At 58.2% G+C, this 19,051-nt stretch overlaps 1 protein-coding gene across 6 annotated transcripts in view; it reads left to right on the forward strand.

The window, feature by feature from the left end:
- Positions 1-19,051, forward strand: part of KCNAB2 (potassium voltage-gated channel subfamily A regulatory beta subunit 2) — an 80,930-nt gene that overhangs the window by 33,433 nt on the left and 28,446 nt on the right. For 2 of the 6 annotated variants that reach the window (XM_079148005.1, XM_079148004.1), the window contains exons 2-3: positions 1,129-1,257; positions 2,293-2,334. In XM_079148005.1, the coding sequence (XP_079004131.1) occupies positions 1,181-1,257; positions 2,293-2,334 (119 nt within the window). In that variant the 5' untranslated portion in view covers positions 1,129-1,180. Of the gene's footprint in view, positions 1-1,128; positions 1,258-2,292; positions 2,335-9,666; positions 10,241-19,051 lie in introns of those variants that run through there. The other 4 variants (XM_079148006.1, XM_079148007.1, XM_079148008.1 and 1 more) reach the window with 4 other exon arrangements.

A 19,051-nucleotide genomic window follows, 5' to 3' on the forward strand; every position in this document is an offset into this window, starting at 1 on the left:
TTCAGAGCAGGAGCATGCGCTCCAGCCACACCCCTTACTCAGAGCCAACCTCACTTACGAGCACAACACAAACCCGAGCAGGTGGAGAGTGTTCCAAGGAGGACGCTTCCTGGGGACAGGAGGTCTCTGCTCCGAGAAAGGAAGTGTGGCATGGACACAGTCCTCCAGATGGGCTGCCTCGCACTGCCAATTTCAGGGGCCTATAGCAGTGGACAGTGCTGTGTGTCGATCCCTTTGCTGATGGGAGAGGGACCATGTGAATTTGGGTCAGGGACCTCACCCTTTCAGAAGCCAGGGTCTGTAATAGACACAGGGGTGCAGCAGCGAGGAGACTTCCCCTGTCCAGAGAGAGCCAGAGCACCAGGGAGCTGGAAGGGGACCCCAGCACGTGACAGCCAGGCAGAAGGAACTGCCAGTGCAAAGGCCCTGAGGGGCAGGAGGGTGGCCTGCTGGGGACGGCCCATTCACTCCCTGCCGGTGCTGTAACAGATAACCTCACACGGGACAGTCATGGGAAGGCCCAGCTGGGGAAGGATTCACTGTCTTGTGGACGGTGGGCCCGAGGCCTTGGCTCCTCTGGCTGCAGGCCAGAGGCCACCCTTAGTTCCTGCCACATGGGCCTCACCCACATGGCTACTTGCTTATCAGAGCCATCGAGGGAGAGTCAGCTAGCAAGCTAGAAGTCACAATCTATGCCGCCCAGTCACAGAAGTGACAGCCCTATATTGCCATAGCTCCGTGTGCCGGTGAGAAGCAAGTCACCAGGACCAGTCACACTCAAGGGCAGAGCAGGAGGCTGGCGTGGGCTGGAGTCGGGGCCATGGTGTGTGGGTGACTCTGGGTGGCAGCAGTGCCCTTCCTGGGAGCCAGGGGCAGGGCGGGGACAGGCTGAGAAGCACAGATCCTCCTGTTCCTGCAGGACGGGGAAACTTATCATCTCAGAGAAGGTGGGTCCCGTGGAAGGTCAGGTGGGAATGGCGGATGGGATCTTTCAGAGTCATGGCGCCTGGTCGTCGGCCCATACAGATGCACAGCGAGCACAGGCAGCCTCTGGGCCTCTAGGAGCTCCTGGTCAAATATGGTTGATCTTTTGCAACTACCCCTCACCCCACTTTGCTTTTATTCCAGAACTTTCCCTCTGTGAAAAAGCAAGCAGGTCTGGACCACTGAGGCCGGCTCCATGTATCCAGAATCAACCACGGTCTCCCCAGCTCGGCATTCCTTGCGGCAGACGGGCTCCCCCGGGATGGTCTACAGGTGACTCCCACCCCACCCCTCCCTGGGCAGGGATCCTCAAGGCCACGACCGTCCTTGGGAGGAGGGAAGACTGAGCAGGGCCCGAGGGATGTGAAGCACACGCACGCTCTCCAAGGAAGGGAGGGAGGCTTTCAACAACCAAAATGGGAAGGAAAAGCGAAGGCTTTCCAGGTGGCACTGAGCCAGATTCCCTTCTGGTCCCCACCTTCCAAAATGTTCCGCTGGAGGACAACAGAGAGGCCTGAGGGTGAATGGAGGGCCTTCTCGGCTTCCATTTCTCACAAGCCACTGCTCACGTGGCCCCAGTGGTCCCAGACCTCCCCTTGCACTCACAACTCATGAGAATTTGGAAGCCGCATCTGCCTGTTTCCAACGCCTGGAGAGGCTGTGGGCAGCCAGATGCTCCCAGGGCATCCTCGGCTTCCTCCTTGTGGAGGTCACTTCCAAATCCAGCTCCTGGTGTGGTCTGCGCACCAGGCAGCCCTGAACAGCAGAGGGCGCTGGACGAGAGATGCCGGCTTGTGGGGGGCAGGGCACTCCACGGCAGTGTCCCTGGGTCCAGCAGCCTGTGGGCCTTTGGGCAGTTGGGCCTTCTAGACAGTTGTTAGGGCCTGAGCCAGTGTCTGAGTCCGTGGAAGCCGCAGGGAAAGTGATGTCTGTCCTAAAAAGGACTCAGGAGTCACAGGCAGCCACCCCAGGGTGGGCTGACCTCCCAGCTGAGGGTTTCAACCTCTATTTTAAAGCACATTGAAATCCAGACTCTTGCCCAGAGGTTTACCATGGGAAATGAAGGCAGGCACAGGACCCCTCCATGTTCAGACCAACGGGGCTCCGGCCTTGCCTCTGTGGCCACTGGGTGGCACTGCTGCAGAGCGTTTGGTACGCGGCCACATCCTGAGCAGGCGGAGGGGGGTGGGCAGGACCTGCGGAGTGTCCGTGATACATTCTGTGCTGGCACCTGCCTGTGGTTGATGCCAACCCTGGACTATCTTCTCTCCTTTCTTTTTTTTCTCTTTTCTCCATTGCTGTCCGAAGTACTAGGTATGGGAGCCCCAAAAGACAGCTCCAGTTTTACAGGTAATGAGTTCTTTGTTTTCCCCCAAACACAGCGAGCTGAAAGCCGGGGAGTGGGTGGGAGGAGTGCACCCACGCGCAGGTGACACCCAGACTCTGCCTCTCTCGGTGCCCACCCACGGAGCATTTGTAATGCCTGACAAAAAGTGTGCAGTAGCTGTGATCGTGCGTGTGAGGGAGTCTACGGGAAGTTTGCTGTGGTTTGACAGATGGGCTCAGCCAGACCTCCAGTCAGCCCCGCACTCACCAGCAGAGCCGGGCTAATTCTCCCTGGAGAGCCGTGCCCATGCCTTCTCCCTCCGCCTGAGGATCTGGGCTGGTAACACCTACAGAGCTCGTGGGTCCCTTGAGTTCAGTGCCACCCAGGGTGTGCAGTACCACTGTGGCTTGGGTCAGGGTCAGGGTCAGGGTGGACAGTGCTGTTCTCCTGTGTGCTTCCCCACTGGCAAATGAGAAACCAGATGTCTGCCTGGCAAGAGGCTGTGCTCAGCAGGATGTGGCATCAAGAAGTCCAGACTTGTGGCCCAGCAGGGTCCTGCCTGTCCCTCCCTCTGGGCTGCCTCTCCCTCACCAGTAAGCAGGGGACACACCAAGAAGCTTCCTACTTCCTGGAGAGTCTCCAAGTCCAGGAAGTAAGATGTCGGGGGGGGGGGGTGCTGAGCTGAAGCCACATGTCAGCGGGGTCTGCCAGCCTTGGCACTGTGGAGAAGGAAGGCTGGGTCTTGGTGGCTAGTTCCTGTGTGTTCCTGCTTCTTGGCATGCAGGCCTGGAAAGTCTCTCTGTCCAGAACCAGCTCCTAGTGTTGAGCACACTCGCCAGACATGCAGCCAGGGGGTGTCTTACTGTCACGACAGGGGTGCATGAGAGTCTTGGGCAGTAGGTGCCAGGGTCTCTGGGGGATTTCCATACGACCTTCCCCGCCACCCCAAGTGACCTCAGTGCCTCTGAATATGACATGGACCTGGGCACAGTGCTCCTATGAGGTCTCATTCCTTGCAGGGAGCTCCAAAGAGATGGCTGACTGAATCTGAAATTTTGGTTAGATAAGATTTTCCCTGAAATAACTATATCTGAATTGGGGCTTGCAAATGCTTTTCTTGGATAGATGCTTATAGGTAATGTGTCTGCACGGCATGATACCTTGATGAACGCATGGTGTCGGTCCCGGGGGTTTGACCAGGGAGGCTGTGCTCACACCCGAGCTGCACCTCAGGTGACCTCCACAGCCCGGAAGGGAGGCAGGAGTCAGAGCAGCAGCAGAAAAACAGCCAGCTGCACACCGGCCGGCCACAGGGCCCACCGTGACAGGGGCCAGGAGACTGTCGGTGAACGAAGTCTTGCACACCACTCGCTGGCCCTCAGAACAAGGCCCACATGGCCTGTCGGTCCTCCACCCGGAGCACACTCATCCCCTGGAGCCTTCCCTCCCAAGGAAGCACTGAAGACTTCCCTCGCAGCCTCTCAGTCCACATTCCCGTGCCCGCAGGTCCGGGCCACCCTATTCTCTGGGTCTCCAATGCTGTTCTTTACATGGACACTCAGGGGGGGCCTCTGGTGATGACCTCAGAGGGTGGGGTCTTCATTTAACAGACTAGGTGCCACTCCAAGTGGGGTACCCCTGTCACGTGGCACTAAGCATGACCATCAGAGAGCTACCGAAGCTATTTAAGACTGGTCCTCCGATGGGAGAGGTGTTCAAGGCAGGGGCCCTGCCCCAAGCAGCCCCCAGACTGGCAGGGAGTAAGACCCCGCAGCAGGCAGCACCCACAAGCTGCTCCAGGACAACCTCCCAGCTCAGCACCAGGCAGTGATTCCCATTCCTTTCTTGCCTGTGTGTCCGTCAGGTTAGGCTTTTTATCTTTTTATTTTATTTATTTGCAGTATTAGGATTAAACCCAGGGATGCTCTGTTACTAAACTACATTCCTGAGCCCCCGTTATTATTATTTTTTTTAGTTTTGAGACCAAATCTCACTCGGTTGCCCAGGGTGATCTCAATAGAAATCCCGCCTCAGCCTCCTGAGGCGCTGGGATCACGGAGCGTGTTACCATGCCAACCTGTTGCTTGTGTATCTGTGGGTTGCCAGCCGGCCACTGCTCTAGGCTGAGCTGGGCTGGGTGGACCCAGGTGGACCGGTGTCCTCTATTCTCTTGTCCTTTCTAACAAGCCTGGCCCAGGCACAGTATCCTGTGGCGGGAGCGCTGGAGGACAAGCAGGGTGTGCCCTGTCTCTCAGAGACGTGGAACCGGAGCACCGGCTCTTCGGCTCATGTGCTTCTGGCCAAAGCAAGACTCATGCCCACGGCCCTTCTCAGAGTCAAAGACCAGGAGTCACATGGCAAAGGTCATGGATGCTGAGGGGCAGAGGAGTGGGCGCAGTGACTGGTCAGGGCCAGGACATGTTCTGTGAAGAAAGGCTGCCCTGCCCACCTGGAGGCAGTGGCCGTGGGGTGTCCAGGCCTCCAGCCGCTGTGAGTGCTGGCAGTGGAGGACACACCAGGCGTGGCACAGGTGGCGGGGGACGTCCTAACGTGCCGAGGGGAGGCCTCACCACACGCAGCCCTTCACTGTGGGTGGTGGTCCCAGGCCACGGGGATCCAGCTCCCCTGCTGCAAGCAGTTCTGAGTTGGATGAGACAGGAGTAGTGAGCGGTGTGTCCCGTGCTGAGACAGCAAGTAGCAACGCCTTCGTCCCCCCACCCGTGGCTCCGAGAGCCCGCGCCTCTGGCACACAGGTGGTGGAGGCGGCCCGGGGCCGAGTGAAGGGAAGGAGGCTAGGACCCCACATGGGCTGCACCCCGACCCTGCCTGCAGGAGTCGCCGTGCCAGGCTGCAGCGCGGAAACTCACTTCCCGAGCTTTTAGGGGAAGCAGCGCTCGTGAATAATTCAGCTGCTTCCACCGAGACGAGAACGCCCTAATAGAACTAATGCACTGGCCGCCTCAAGCGGACCCTTGTGGGACTGCCTCATGCACCGGCTGCTTCTGACGTTCCGCAGCGACACTCCCTAATGAACACGCACTGCACCAGATCCTTAGATCCCTACTAACTAGCCTGTGGCCGCCCACGGAGGCAGGTGAGTCGGACCTTTAGCCAGGAACGGACCTGGCCGCCGCCCGAGTAGGGGGATGCGCTCGGGGGCAGGCATCCCCAGGAACCAGGATAACAAGAGGGTGGTGGTGTTTCAGGATGCTTTGGGCAGATCTGCAGTGAGACCCTGGACATTGTCGCTAAGCGGACGACCTCTGGAAAGGGGCTGCGCTGGAGGGAGGAGGGTGGGCAGCTCCAGCCTGGCAGCGCCCGCCGCCCTGGCGTTCCCGCGCTTGAGCCTGCCGGGCTGCGCCCTGCCCTGCACTGCCTGGTCCTCCATCTGCCGGAGGCGCGGGGGGAGCGGCCGCCTCCCTGGGCTCGCCCTCGGTCAGTCAGCATGTTTGCACTTGGCTGTGAACGCTGTCGGGAGGTTTGGTGCCGTCTGCAGTCTGTTTAGGGAGCCCGTGCCGAGGGAGCTGGGGGTGCTTGTCGGGGCCTGTGTACTGATTGTTCTCCAGCGAAGACGATTCGTTTCTGGGCTGGGGTGGAGCTGCGCCTGCGCTGCCTGGCTGTGTCGGGAATGGTGGCCGTCCGCTCCGTCCCGTCTCCAGGCCTCTGGCGGGGCCTCTGGTTTCTAGACAGATGTCATCAACACAGGGACACCCAGGCTCCCCCTCCATCTCACGTGTCCTGCTGTGCTGGCTGTCGGTAAACAGACCCCAATTCAGAATTCCAGGAGGAAGGAGGCTTGGCGGCTAGGTAACGACTCCCGTGACTTAACGAGGTTAAGAGCACGCTTCATTTTTCCGTGTCACTGCGTTGATTCACGTGAATTCCCCCGAGCCCCCGGCCGACAAGAATAGATTTGCAGAAGGCAGGAAAGGACTTGAGTACTTGGCAGTGGCGACTGAGGAGGGGCTGATTTTTCCAGACAGCGTCAGAGCTTGGAGAACCCTACCCTGGAAAGCAGCAGGGGTGCTGCGGATCAGAAGTCGGGGTCACTGAACATTTGATCTCAGGAGACGGGGGACCCGAAGCTGAAGTCCTCTGTCCTCCCTGGCAATGTCTCACCTGGGCCCTTTATGCTAGGACCCAGAAGAAGCCCAGAGAAGAGCCCCAGCATGAGGGTCCCGGGGGATGGACTCCGCCCTCCACATGCCAGTCCAGGCAGCATGGCGAGCACGGCAGCCCTGCTGTGCCATCTGTGCACACCTGTCTCTCCTTCCCCAGCACAGCCCCCAGCTCCTTCCCAGAGTCGTGCCCCTCCCCAGGGCCCCTCCCACGTGGACCACCTCGTGGGCACAGGCCTCTGCTCCTCACCCCTCCGCCCGGCACTGGGGCCCCCACGCTCTCCCAATTCTCTGCCCACAAATCCCCGGCCCCACACTTGCAGCAGGAGACTCCAGCCTCCCTCATGTCACAGGGTCTGCACCCACAGGCCTGCTCCCAGGCGGGGAGACTTGCTACAGGGGAAGATCACAAGCAGGGAGACCATGGCCCCACAGGGGTGCCTCTGGGACCTGGCGGCATGGCGGGTCACAGCCATGGCTGAGGCTCATTCTCTCCTGCCCGCCTCCTTCTCACCCAGCTCCACACCCACTCGCACCGTCTGCTCAGGAACAGGCACACCTGTGACAAAGGGCCTTCATTAGCGTCTTCATACACCTTCCAATGATAACTGGTGTCTGCAGGGGTCTTGAGGCTCATTCCAGCCTCTGGTCACATGCCCCCTCTCAGAGGGACCCACCCACCCATCCGCCAGCCAAATTGGAGCTCATCTCCCCTGGTGCCTGTTGTCACCAGAGGCAGGGACTCTGATGAAGCCCTCTCCCGCTCAGGTGTGCCCTGCTACACCCCAGCCCCTGCCCAGCTGCCCAGCCTCCCATCCCGCAGCCCAAGGCAGACTGGAGAGACCTCTGCTCCTCCCATGTCAGACATGGATGCTGGAGATGTCGAGGGCCTGCCTGGGCGGCAGAGTGAGTGATAGCCAGGGCAACCCTGGTCCTGGGCCACGCTGTCAAGTGAGCCTGGGCCTACTTCCAGGGCCAGCCAGACCCCGGTTGCTTTTTGTGGTAATGTCTTGAAAGCTAATGTCTATTGATCGGGGCCTGGCTGGGCTTGGCTGGGAATGTGTGCATCTGAGATGGGCCCTGCTTTCGGGAAGGGTTGGCTGCTGCAGCCTGCCCGTCTGGCCTTCCCTCTGAACGGGGCCTCGGGGAGGTAAGGCAAGCCCCACACAGGGCTGGCAGCGAGCTACAAGGCCACCTCAGATGCCCGATGGCCACGAGCAGATGCCCGATGCCACTGGGCATGTGCCATAGGGAGGGAGAGGCTGGCCAGCAGGCAGGAAGCGGGGCCGTGCTGCCCTGTAGGTTTCCGAGCCCCACTTCCTAGGATCAGCCCCGTTCTGAGGCGGGCCCCTCACTGCCTCCAGACTGATTCTTCTGGAAGGGGGGCTTTAGTGTCAGAGGTCTGCAGGGCCCTCCCCAAGAATACCAGCCCTGGCGAGCGCAAGTCCTGGAGTAGGAACCTCATCCCACCTGAGGGGCCAACTAGCTACGAAGAGCTGTAGGACTGGGCCAGGCCCTAGTGGCTGAGGTGGCTCAGTGCCACTGCTAGAGCCCCGCTGGAGGCCAGTTTGGCTTTTCACAGTCCAGAGTCCCTACTGTGCTCACTCAGGGCACTGCTGGGGACAGAGCATTGCCAAAGACAGGGTGCTGCTGGGGGCGGCCATGAGAGCAGACAGAGTCCCTACCTGCCAGAGCCGGCCTCAGGGGTGGGAATGAAACAGTCAAGCAAGAGTCTGTGCAGCAGCTCCTGACAAGTGCCAGGGGTGACACGGTCGGGCCTGCCAAGGGTCCAGTGGAGATGCAGGGCACCCAGGGGCCCATGCTGCAGGCCACGCTGCAGGAGGCACCACCCCGCCATCCTGGGCAGGGGGTCTGGGACCTGCATGGATGCTGGTCCCCTCACTCCCTGCAGGGCCCCCAGCCCCTTACTTGTCTGTCCCTCCAGCTCCTCTCTGAGCCCCTTCCCTGCCTCCACTGCACATTCAATGAGCATTTCTAGGCACCTGCTCTGAGCCAGGCCGGGGCTGGGGGAGCAGACCAGACGTGGCAGTCCCCACAGTGAGGGAGACAGCAGGTCCTTGCAGGGAAACCCCCGAAAGGGGCTGCGGGGCTCCTGGAACGGCCCCTCCCTGCATGCTTACTCAGGTCGGCCACGCAGTTAGGGGTCAGCCAGGCTGGTACCCCCTCCTGGAAGGACCCAGTACTCAAAACTCATCCCAGCTTCCTGCCCTTTCCTCTGGCCCTGGAGAAATTAAGCAGGCTGACCCCTTGAGCTTGCCCAAGGGAGAGGGACCCCAGGGTGACTTCACCTGCCTCCAAGGGCCACACCAGAACCTCTGCAGCTGCCTCTGCTCTCAGGACAGCCTTCCTAGATTCTTCCCAGAGATCATCAAACTTGTTCTCTCTGGGAGCTCCCAAGGCCAGGCCCGGGCAGCTGGGCCAGCTGACATAGGGACTTCCTTCTGGTGACCATGACAGACGGTGTGCAGGCAGCTGGGCAGAGGGGGAGGCTTGGGTCTGGTGGGTTGGGAAAGACTGGATAGCAGCCCTCCTCTGCCCTGTCCTGGCCTTTTCATCACCAGTCACAGGTCAGCATGGCGTGGACACCCAGCCACAACACCCTCTCCCTTGAAGTGCTCACATTGATGTTCCTAGTTAGCCCCAGCAGCATCCTTTCCCCCTGCCTATTTTCTAATTCGCACCCTCTCTCAGGGCTCACACGTGTCAGTCATGCGAGGACACCTCAGTCTGGATGGCTAGACAAACTTCCACCCTGTGGATGCACTGCCAATCGTTAGCCATTGCCTATTGATGGACACTTACTCTGTTTGCGGTTTCTGAGAGTGTGCGTTCATCTTCAGGATGAGAGTCTAGAACCATTGCTTTGGACTCCTCCTACCCCAACCTGTTTCCCCCGGCCAGTACCTCCCTCCTCTTTCTATTGCAAAGTTGTGGCTTGTGACATCCTTAATATCAGGGAGCATGGGGCCCAAAGAGTTCTGCTGGGCACAGGCAGGAAGGTGCTGTGTGGATAGCACTGAGCTTCACAGGCTTCATGAACGAACAGGGCCTTCCTGGGTGGGCCCCTGGCGGAGTTGAGGGCCCAGCTGGCAGGTGTGCCCTGTGCTGCTTCCCCAGGGACAGCCCCTGCCTGGCTTTGCCCCAGAGCCACCTCAGGAGGGCGCTGTGGGGCGAGAAATTGGCCCTCAGTGTTTGGGGCTCAGGCTCTGCATGCTCCTGTACCCGTTTCCACCAGACACTTAGAGTGCCGCACGCCCGCCTGGAATGCAGCTTGGCCTGTGCTTGTCTCGTGGATGCAGAGAGACAGGGGGCAGCTCAGTTCCTGGCAAGTACCAGCTTGAGGACAGAGAATCTCTTCTTCCAAAGGGTGTTTGTATCCAGGATCCCGACCCCATCCCCAGGTGCCACGACCCCATGGCGGCAGCTCTCTTTGGGAGCTGTCTCACTGTTGCTGTTCCCTCTCCTGGGCAGACCAGCCAGCCTGGGGCACTGGGCCATTGGCACACCCTCTAACCCTCCACCACTCGGCATTTCCCGTCTGGACAGTGGCAGCTCCTGGGTCAGGCGGCACCATGTTGTCCATGACATACAGCGAGAGTCTGCGGAGCGTGAGCAGCAGGTGCCACTCGGACTGGGCCCTGCACCCTGTCCGCCAGACGGACACACTGGAGCTGCAGCGGCTGCGGGAGGTGCGGGCGGCTGCCCAGGCCAGAAACATGGAGAGCTTCCTCCGCATGCACGGCCTGTCCCTGGACAGCTGCACCGCCCAGCGCACGGGCATGAAGTATCGGTAAGGGCCGGGCAGGGGGCAAGGGCAGGGAGTCCTGGGGACATCAGAGGAGGCCTGTGGTGGGCCAGCACTGCAGGAGCAAGGGACACAGCCCAGGAAACGCTAACAATCGTTTTATTGTGGAGTGGGGTAAATATATCCTGTTTCAACCTTTTCAACCACATGGAAATGTACCAAAGAAGAAACCAAAAGCCTTCCATGGTCCTAGCTATCCAAAGATGAGCACTAAGATCTTGGTGTGTTCTCTGGGGCGAGAGAATGTGGTTTCGGGGGGTGGGCTTTGCAGGAGGGGTGAGTGCACTGTTTCAGGGGTCTATAGCAACTCCATCAGGACTAATTCAGCATTGGGGATTGACTAAACATGAGTTAGTGAAAACACATCAACTCACCATCTCTAACGACAAATCCAGATGTGGCAACACAGACCTGGGTTGGATTCTGGAAACAAAGTGTTCTCCTTTATGTCTTTAAACAGGGCTGTTGTTATGGGAAGTGGTTTTAGCAGGTGACCTCTGAATTGGTGGCATCAGACTGTAACTATGATAGCAAAGGCTGTGAATTAAATGTCCTACGTGTGTGAATGACAGGCATGTAGGTCTAAATTTTCTTGGAACCTGAAAAGGCTATTCTGTTTAACTCATTCATCTTTGAATTCAGCACCTGGGACAGCTCTCCAGCCAACCAACTTTCTCCTAGCTGGTCAAAGAACTGAGAGCTGCCAGGTTTTTATTTATAAATCCTCGTTGGTTATAGATACGCAGCTCTGCTTCCTCGTCAGAGCCAGCTGGCTAAAGAGGGCCCTACCCACCCAGGCCTGGCAGGGTCGCCAAATGTGGCAAATGAAGTGCAAGATGCCCGGTAAACCGGAATTTCAGGTAAATGTCAAATAATTTTTTTAAGTATAAATATGTCCCATGCAATATTGAGGACATACTTATCCTGAAAAGTTGCTCATTATTTATCTGAAGTTGAACTGAACTGGGCTTCCTGAATTTTATCCGGCAGCCCTAAAGCTTTGGCTCCCGTCGAACACATGCCACAGGTGTTTTCTGGCTGCTCTTTGGAGAGTAAGCTGGGGCCAGGACTTTTCCTTTATCCTTTGCTCCTATGAGCTGTATGTCTGGTCCTATAGCCCATTGTCTGAACATGTGGTTGTAGTTTTAAGAAAGCACTTCTTCTGGGAGTCCATTAGATGGCAGAATTTTTCAGGCTTTGTATTCTAAAGCCAGCAGTAAGGAGGGCACAAGTGGCCAGCTGGTTTGGCCACCACTGAGCTCCTAATTCCGACAGAATTCTTCCAGAGGGAGACTGTGCATTGTTCTGTTTTGATAACTTTCGTTTATTGAGCAAATGTTTATTGAGAAGCTATTTAGGACCAGGCAGTGGGCTAGACCCTGGAGAAGCTGCATGAACAAGACCAACCAGGTCCCCACCCACAGGGCCACTGCGCCCTGGTGTGGGGAGGCAGAGAAAAGCAAGTTCAGGTAGTATGAGCCGTCCCAAGGCTGCAAAGCAGACAACGCGGTGGGCCCTGGTGGCGGGGAGGCTGATCTGAGGAGGTGACATGAGCCATCTGAGAGGCACCACTGAGGGAAACCTTTGGGGCACAGCGAAGGAGATGGGAGGAGGCCAGGTGCTGGGCCAGACACAGACAGAGCTGCAGGTCCGGAGGCAGGAGGGACCTGACCTGGTCCTCCCAATCCTGGAAGATCTCAGCTCCTCCGGTGTTGGCAGGATTTGTGATGGTGGGTATAGTGTGAATCATGCCCCACAAGCTTTATATCCATGATGAACCTCAGAATGTGACCTTATTTGGGAATAGGGTCTTTGCAGATGTAATTAGATAAAATTACTGCCATCCAGTTTGTGGTGCTTAGCTCTGGCAGACCCTGGAAACCCAATGTCCACGTCACATCCAAGTCCATAGCACTGCTGGACTGACTGCAGGGTCAAAATGCCCAGGGAAGCACTCTTCCCAAGGGGCATAAGAGTCCAGAAAGTAACTCACACCTTCGGTCATTGGTGGCCGAGGGCTCAGCAGCCCGTGGGGCCCCTGCTGTTCTGGAGAATTCCATCTTGCTGCCCTGATGCTGGGTGGCTGACTGGTGCCACCAGCTCTTACAGATCCCAGAAGCTAAATGCTGTTCTGGGGTGGAGCCTTCCCAGTTGGTGACTGGACGGGGACTCAGTCAAACTCGTTCTTAAATGTAATGTAAAGCAGGCAGCACCTGACGGTGAGCGCTGCGGAGCCGCCCGGAGGCAGCTCCCGCCTGGACGTTGCATCGCTGAGCAGAGCCGGCAGCGGACCCCAGGGCTTTCAGCTTCCCACTTACCTAAACGCATCCTCAATTTTTATCATTTAAGAAAACTGGCAGTCTAACTGCATTAAAATGCACGTCCAGCCCCAGATGTTTCCTGGCTGCCTCCTGCCCGCAGTCCGCCTACACCAGCGCCGGCGAGGACCTCGCACCCCTCCGCCCCTCGCACCCACACCTCGCTGCACTCTCACCCCTGCTATCTCGGTTGCCTGCTTTTGCCCATCTGCACCCCTCTGAGCGCCAAAGCCTCACCTAGAACATTCCAAGCCTCTATAGGTTGTGTGGTCGTGGTCTTAATCCATCGCCCACAAAGCCCTCAGCAGCGTCTGGTTCCTGCAACTTCACGCGGCAGCCAGGCAAGAGGGGATGCCGGGTCAGAGCCTCTCTCTGCAGCCCAGATAAGGCAGCCCAGGCCTGCAGCCCTGGGCAGGGACCCTTGACTTCCCCGGAGGGCAGGAGCCCTGAGTGCTGCATTTATCGACACCAGATCCCTGGTAGTGACTACCAGCAGGAAGACTATCCAAGAAGTGCTTGGTTGTTTGCTGAGTTAACCTATTGGAGCTAAGCTTACCCATTAGCCACAGATCCCTGCCAGCTAGAGAAGGCTACCTGGAGGAGCTGGGGAACCAGGTGTGTCTTAAAGGACAGGTGGGAAGGAGGGCACCATGGGAAGGAGAGCCAGGGGCTAGGTGGAGGGCGACCACCTTAAGGAAGATCCTGTCTTTTTCTCCTAAGGTTTCCATAACAACCTGGTTTAAAACAACAGAAACTTATTCTCTCACAGTGCAGGAAGCCAGGTGTCTAAAATCCAGGTGTCTTCCAGCTTCTGCTGGCTGCCAGCTGTCCCTGGCCAGCCCTTCGTAGATGTGTTACTCTGATCTTGGCCTCCATTTTCCTGTGGCCATTCCCTCTGTCTCCAAATCTCCCCCTCCTTATGAGGTCACCAGTCACTGGCTTTAGGGCCCACTGTAATCTAGAATGATCTCATCTTAACCTGATTCCATCTGCACAGAGCCTGTTTCCAAATAAGATCACAGTGACAAGTGCCAGGACTTAGAACCTAAATGTGTCTTTTGGGGGATACATTCCAACCAACCACGGGTCCCAAGGGCTAAGTGAAGTCCTTGAGCCTATGGGGACATCACTGACTGTCCTGGGAGGAGCCCAGCTTCCCCACTGGCTACCTATAGACTGAGGCAGGTCCCCTGGCCTCTCCATGTCTCAGCAGAGTCACCACCTCTGGGAATTGTCCTGAGAACTCAGTAAGGAGGGATGTGACTCAGAGCTCCAGAACTGGCTCCTTCTGAGAGGGAAACACAGGCCAGTCCCACACTGGAAGGGACCTTCCTGCCCTCAGTGGTCGTCCAGGTGTCTGAACCCCACACTGCCCACCAGCTGGAATCTCACGGGTGGGGACAGTCGCACTTGAGGATGCAGGTCAGTGCCATGGGGAAAAGAAGCAGATGCCACAGGAAGAGATGGGGTGGAGGCAGCAGCAAGGCCAGCCAGGCATTCCGGAAGAGCCACCAAGACAGGAACAGGTTGGGAGTGGGCCGGCTGGCTCAGGATCTCAGCGAGGGCCTGCCCGGGACCTCGGCTGGCAGCCGTGTGGCCAGGGAGACCGCCTCTGCTGGCAGTAACCAGCAGGGGAGCCCCAGTGGCCATCCAGACGTGGGCTGACTGTCCCTGGGCCTCTCCAGCCCCAGCTGCTCTCCCTGCCCTGCCCTCCCTTGCGGGGCTCTCAGGACGAGGAGAGGCGCGAGGGCCGGGATCCTGACATGCACAGCGGTCGTCGCCTTACAGCGGACCCACGTGGCCCGTCCCCTGGAACCCTGGGCACCATGGTGGTGACTGATGGCCTCGTCACACCTCAAAGGGTGCTTCTGAGGGCCACCGGGCTCTGCACAGCTGCCTGGCCAACAGGGGCAATGAGGAAGCAGCGCTCCAACTCACCTCCTCCTCTTTGGGGGCTGCTCCCACTGCAGCCAGCAGGAGGAGAGGGAGAAGGTGCCCAGGAAAGCTGTCTCCTGGGGACCCACACACACCAGGAGGTGTCCTGTCCAAGGGCCACCTGCAGCTTGCCAGTGCGACCAGCACCATCCACCCAGCCCAGCCACATAACAGGCCCTGGGCAAGTCCCCCAGGGGGCAGCACCTGACCACAGGTCCTCGGGCCTCTCTGCTCCCTGGCTCCCCACCTTCCTTCCACACCAAGCCTTCCACAGTCTCCCACTCTTGACGTGGCTGGCCAGCTTGCCCCAGGCCCAGAGGCCTGAGCAGGACACACCCCGTGTTCCAGACCCAGCCCTCGCCCTGCCCAGAACTTCCCATGTTCCTCAACTCCCACTTCCTGGGGAGGACTGGGCCTGCAGCACTGGCCCTCATGAGCACTTGGCTCAGGATGTCCTGGGGAGGCCTGTTCCACGTTACTTGACACCCAGGGGCTTCAGCTCTTACCTGCCAGTCCATCCTCCCCAGGAGGGCCATCAGTCCTGCTGTCCTTTGCTCTGAGAAACGGCTCCACTGGGTGGCCCCCAGCGCCTCAGCATCTGCCTCCCTGGCAGGAAGTCACCTTTGGGTGCAGGCTGTGCTTCACTCAGCAAGGAGAGGACGGGGAGCCCCTCGGACACCGCCTCTGCCCCTCCCTGGAGGAGTGGCTGGCGTGGGGCTCTCTGAAGCCCATCCCTGAAATGTCTACTCCAGGCCTTGAGCCGCCCAGGCTTCGTTTCCCACAGGGTAGGGCCTCTGCCCCCTTCCACGGGGCCTGTCTCCTCTTGGGGGAGACCCTGGCTCAGCCCCCACATCCCCATCCCTCCAAGCCTCCTGAGGTGGGGACCTGGACCCCAGCAGCTGAACTGGAAGCTCAGCACCCAGGGCTGCCGTCTGGGGTGCATCGCATGGACACAGCGGAGCTTTTATGTGAGGGAGCCAAACCACTGGATTATTGGCCAGAACTGACTACTTGGCTCAGATGGTCGCAGGTACAAGAGGTAGGAAGAGCCTGGCATCTTCCCACCTGGATCTAAGCCATCTGTCCACACAGAACTTCTGCCCAGGCCAGCTTAAAGGTGACCAGAACACGTCCTGGGCTCACCCCCATCCTCCTGGACACATCTGAAAGGAGGGGCCGGTGTCACACGTTTAACCCTCCATCCCACCTGATCCTTGGGACTTCCTGAGAATATTACCAGTCTTGACCTGTTTTGGACAAATGGAAGCCATGGACGCCAGGCGGGCCTCCTCCTCTGCTTAGCGGTTCTCGGCCTGGAGCACTTGCTGCTGTCACTGCCACTCTGCACGATCTCAGTGGAGAAGGCACCCAGCCGAGGAGGTTCAGGGCTGTGGCTTCCTAGACGGTTGGTAGCAGTGGGTCAAGAGGCAGGGCTGACTCATGCTGGAGCGTGGTGGCTGCTGAGGTCCTCTGCATGCCTGGGCTCCTGCCAAGCAGGTCCTGAAGAGCTTCTGAGGCCCCAGCCCCAGCCCAGGGGGCTGCAGCCCACAGCGCGTCCTCTTCTGCACTAGGAGTGCTTGTTGGGCCCGGTCTCCAGACTTGGAGCTCAAGGCGCCCAGAGGGGCCCACAGGGAGTTAGGGGTAAAGGCCCACAGCTGGCATGCCGCTACCACCTTCAGACCGTTGGGGCGTGTGCCGTGTGTTCAGGGCATTGCCCCCGCAGAGCTGCTGCCATTCGGGGGATGCGGCCTGCTGTGACTGCCGGTGCATCACCTGGGCAGCCCTGCCTGTGTTTGCACACCTTCCCTGAGGTCCCCCATGCCATGCTTCACCTGCCACCCACAACCCAGAGCCCAGAGCAGGGTTGGGGAGGGGGCCCTTTTCATCCAAGTAGAAAATCTGGGACTTCCAGAATCTTCCTTCTCAGGTACAGGCCTCGGGAAGCCAGGTGAGCAAGAGGCTGGCACCTGGGATCCTGCACATGGGAGAGAGAAGCCCCTCTCCAAGTGACGCTGTCCCCAGTGTCCTGAGTGTCGTGTGGAACCAGGGCCCCAAACAGGGAGCTCTGTGCTAGAGCACAGGCAGTCCCCACAGCAGGAGTGAAGAGAGTCAGGCAGATGGGGTGCTCCGTTCATCCTGCCCTGTGGGCGCTATGACCTGGGGGCTGGGCACACACGGGGCCCCAGCCCTTCCTTCCTTGCTTTGTTTTGGCTTGAAAATTGAGAAAAGTACCTAGAAATGGAAATCTCCCCACCACCCGCTGCTGAAGGGTCTTTCCCCTTCACCTCTGTCCTGCACAGGGAAGGCCTTAAATGCCCAAGAGCCACGTGCCGGGCTGTGAGCTTTTGACTGGAAAGTCCCCTCTGGTCTCCCAGTACCTAGCCCCTGCACGTGGACGTCCCCAGCACCCTTAGTTCAGAACAAGGTGGTCAACGAGGGGCAGCGCAGGACTGGTTAGCACTGAGCAGGCTCTCTCGGCACCGGCACTGTTAACATTTGGGCTGGATGGTTTCCTGTTGGGGGCAGCAAGCCTCACCTAGTTGTGACATGCCAAAATACCTCTGTGGCTGCCTCGTGTCCCTGGGGAAAAGAACACTCCCCGTTACACCCACTAATCCACAACTTCATACATGCCTTCAATTTTCAGGGATTATAAGACTATAATATTAACATTATGCATTCGGAAGTTGTATTGAATTATTTTTAAAAAATCACTTTTCCCCGTACCCCACCCAATTCCTAAAAGGATTGTGGGTGGCTTCCTTAAATTAAGCTGCTACAGTGGAGTTTTTCAAATAGCAAATGTGGGGAAACGGCAAGCAGGAAGTAGGGCAGGTTGGTTTCTCGTACCCCAGGTCACCTGCTGGAGGACCTGGCAGAGACTGGCAGGGATGGCAGGTTTTCTTGTTTCCTGCACAGAGGGAAACTCTCTGGCTGCTCAGGAGGAGCCCAGTGCTCCGGAGATGCCTTCTCTGGATTCTCTCTCGAATGAGAACCGCAGTGTGCACTAGTAAGCCATTCCCTCCACGAGAGGCCTTTGTCCAACAGCTGCTTATGTCCCCGGGTGGTCAGGAACATTGCTGAGTCTTTCCTTGGGTCACTGGCCCAATGTCTTGAGAGGCTGCCGGGCCCATGGCTCTGGGCAGGGGAGACATGATGCTGTGAGGAACAACTCCCAACCTCCTGGTGCCCTGGGAAAGTCGAGGGTCAGTGGCACTCAGAGAAGGAAGGAATCACCTGTGCTTCACCCCAAACCCTCTGACCTGATGCCCAAGATGACCGGAGTTCACAGCAGAGAGGCAGGAAGAGCACCACCACAGGGAACATGAGGAACAAAGCCCAGAGGCTTCTGTGGTCACCCGGGGGGACAACTTTATTGAGATGTCCTTCCCACACCACACAATTCACGTAAGGTGTACCCTTCACCAGTTTCTGTGATCTCACTGACTTGTGCGAAAATCACCACAATTTTAGAACTTTTTCATCACCCCCCAAAAAAAGAAATCCCATGCCCAGCCACCCAGCAACATTCGTCTGCTTTCTGTCTCTGTGGATTTACTTGTTCTTGGCATTTTGTATACATGAAGTCGTGCGTTGCAGTCACTTATAACTGGCTTCTTTTGTTCAGTGTGTTTTCCAGGTGCCTCCACGTTGGAGCATGTGCCAGAACTTTTTTCCTTTTTATGGCTGAATAATATTCCATTGGATAGGCCACATTTTTTTTATCCGCCTTTCAGCTGTTGGGCATGTGGGTTGTCTCTATGTGGCGGCTATTGTCAACGATGCTGTTATGGACGTTTGTGATTTTGAATGGGCATATGTTTTTCAGTTCCCTGGTGCAGACCCAGGACAGGAACTGCTGGTTATGTGGTGACACAGATGGCCTTTGACACTGTGGTGACACATTCTCATGATCACACGTCACCGCGTGCTGCTTATGACGGCCCATCTGATTCAGAGCAACCCTTGAGGGTAGTGAAGCCCCAGCCCTTGTGAGACCCCGGCTTGCTGGTGCCCAGAGGGTGGTGTGAGGAAGATGAAGGGGGCTTTCCCACCTCGAACAGCATCACTTCAGGCTCTTATCAAAATTGCAGCCCCGGGGCCCAGACCCAGGGTTGCTACGTTGGGAGGCCTGGGACTCTGCACTGGTGACAGGCTCTCCTGAGGTGCTCATCAGGTGACCTGGAGGGTGAGTGCCCAGGGCGCCAGGCGCAGGCAGGCGCTCAAGTGCTCTGGGAGTGAATAAACGGGATGATTCTCACAGCAGGGACCGGGCAGGTGTTGGAAGGGCTGCGAGAGGTTAGGCCGAGCGAGTTCCATCTGGGCTCTGGTTTTGCAGAATCAGGGGAGCTGGATGTTGCAATCGGAGGGGCTGCCCGAGCCCTGGAGAGGGACCACGGCAGGATCATTGCCGTGTGTGGCCTCTTTGGCAGGCCCGTGAGCCCATTGTCTTTGGGTGCTGTGGTCCAGCCTGGAGAAGAGGCTCAGCCGCACGCGGGGTTGGCACTGCCCTTCTCCCCCCACCACCCCTACCCAAGGGGCT

This window comes from Sciurus vulgaris (assembly GCF_902686455.1).
Source record: "Sciurus vulgaris genome assembly, chromosome: 1".
Lineage (NCBI taxonomy): Eukaryota > Metazoa > Chordata > Mammalia > Rodentia > Sciuridae > Sciurus > Sciurus vulgaris.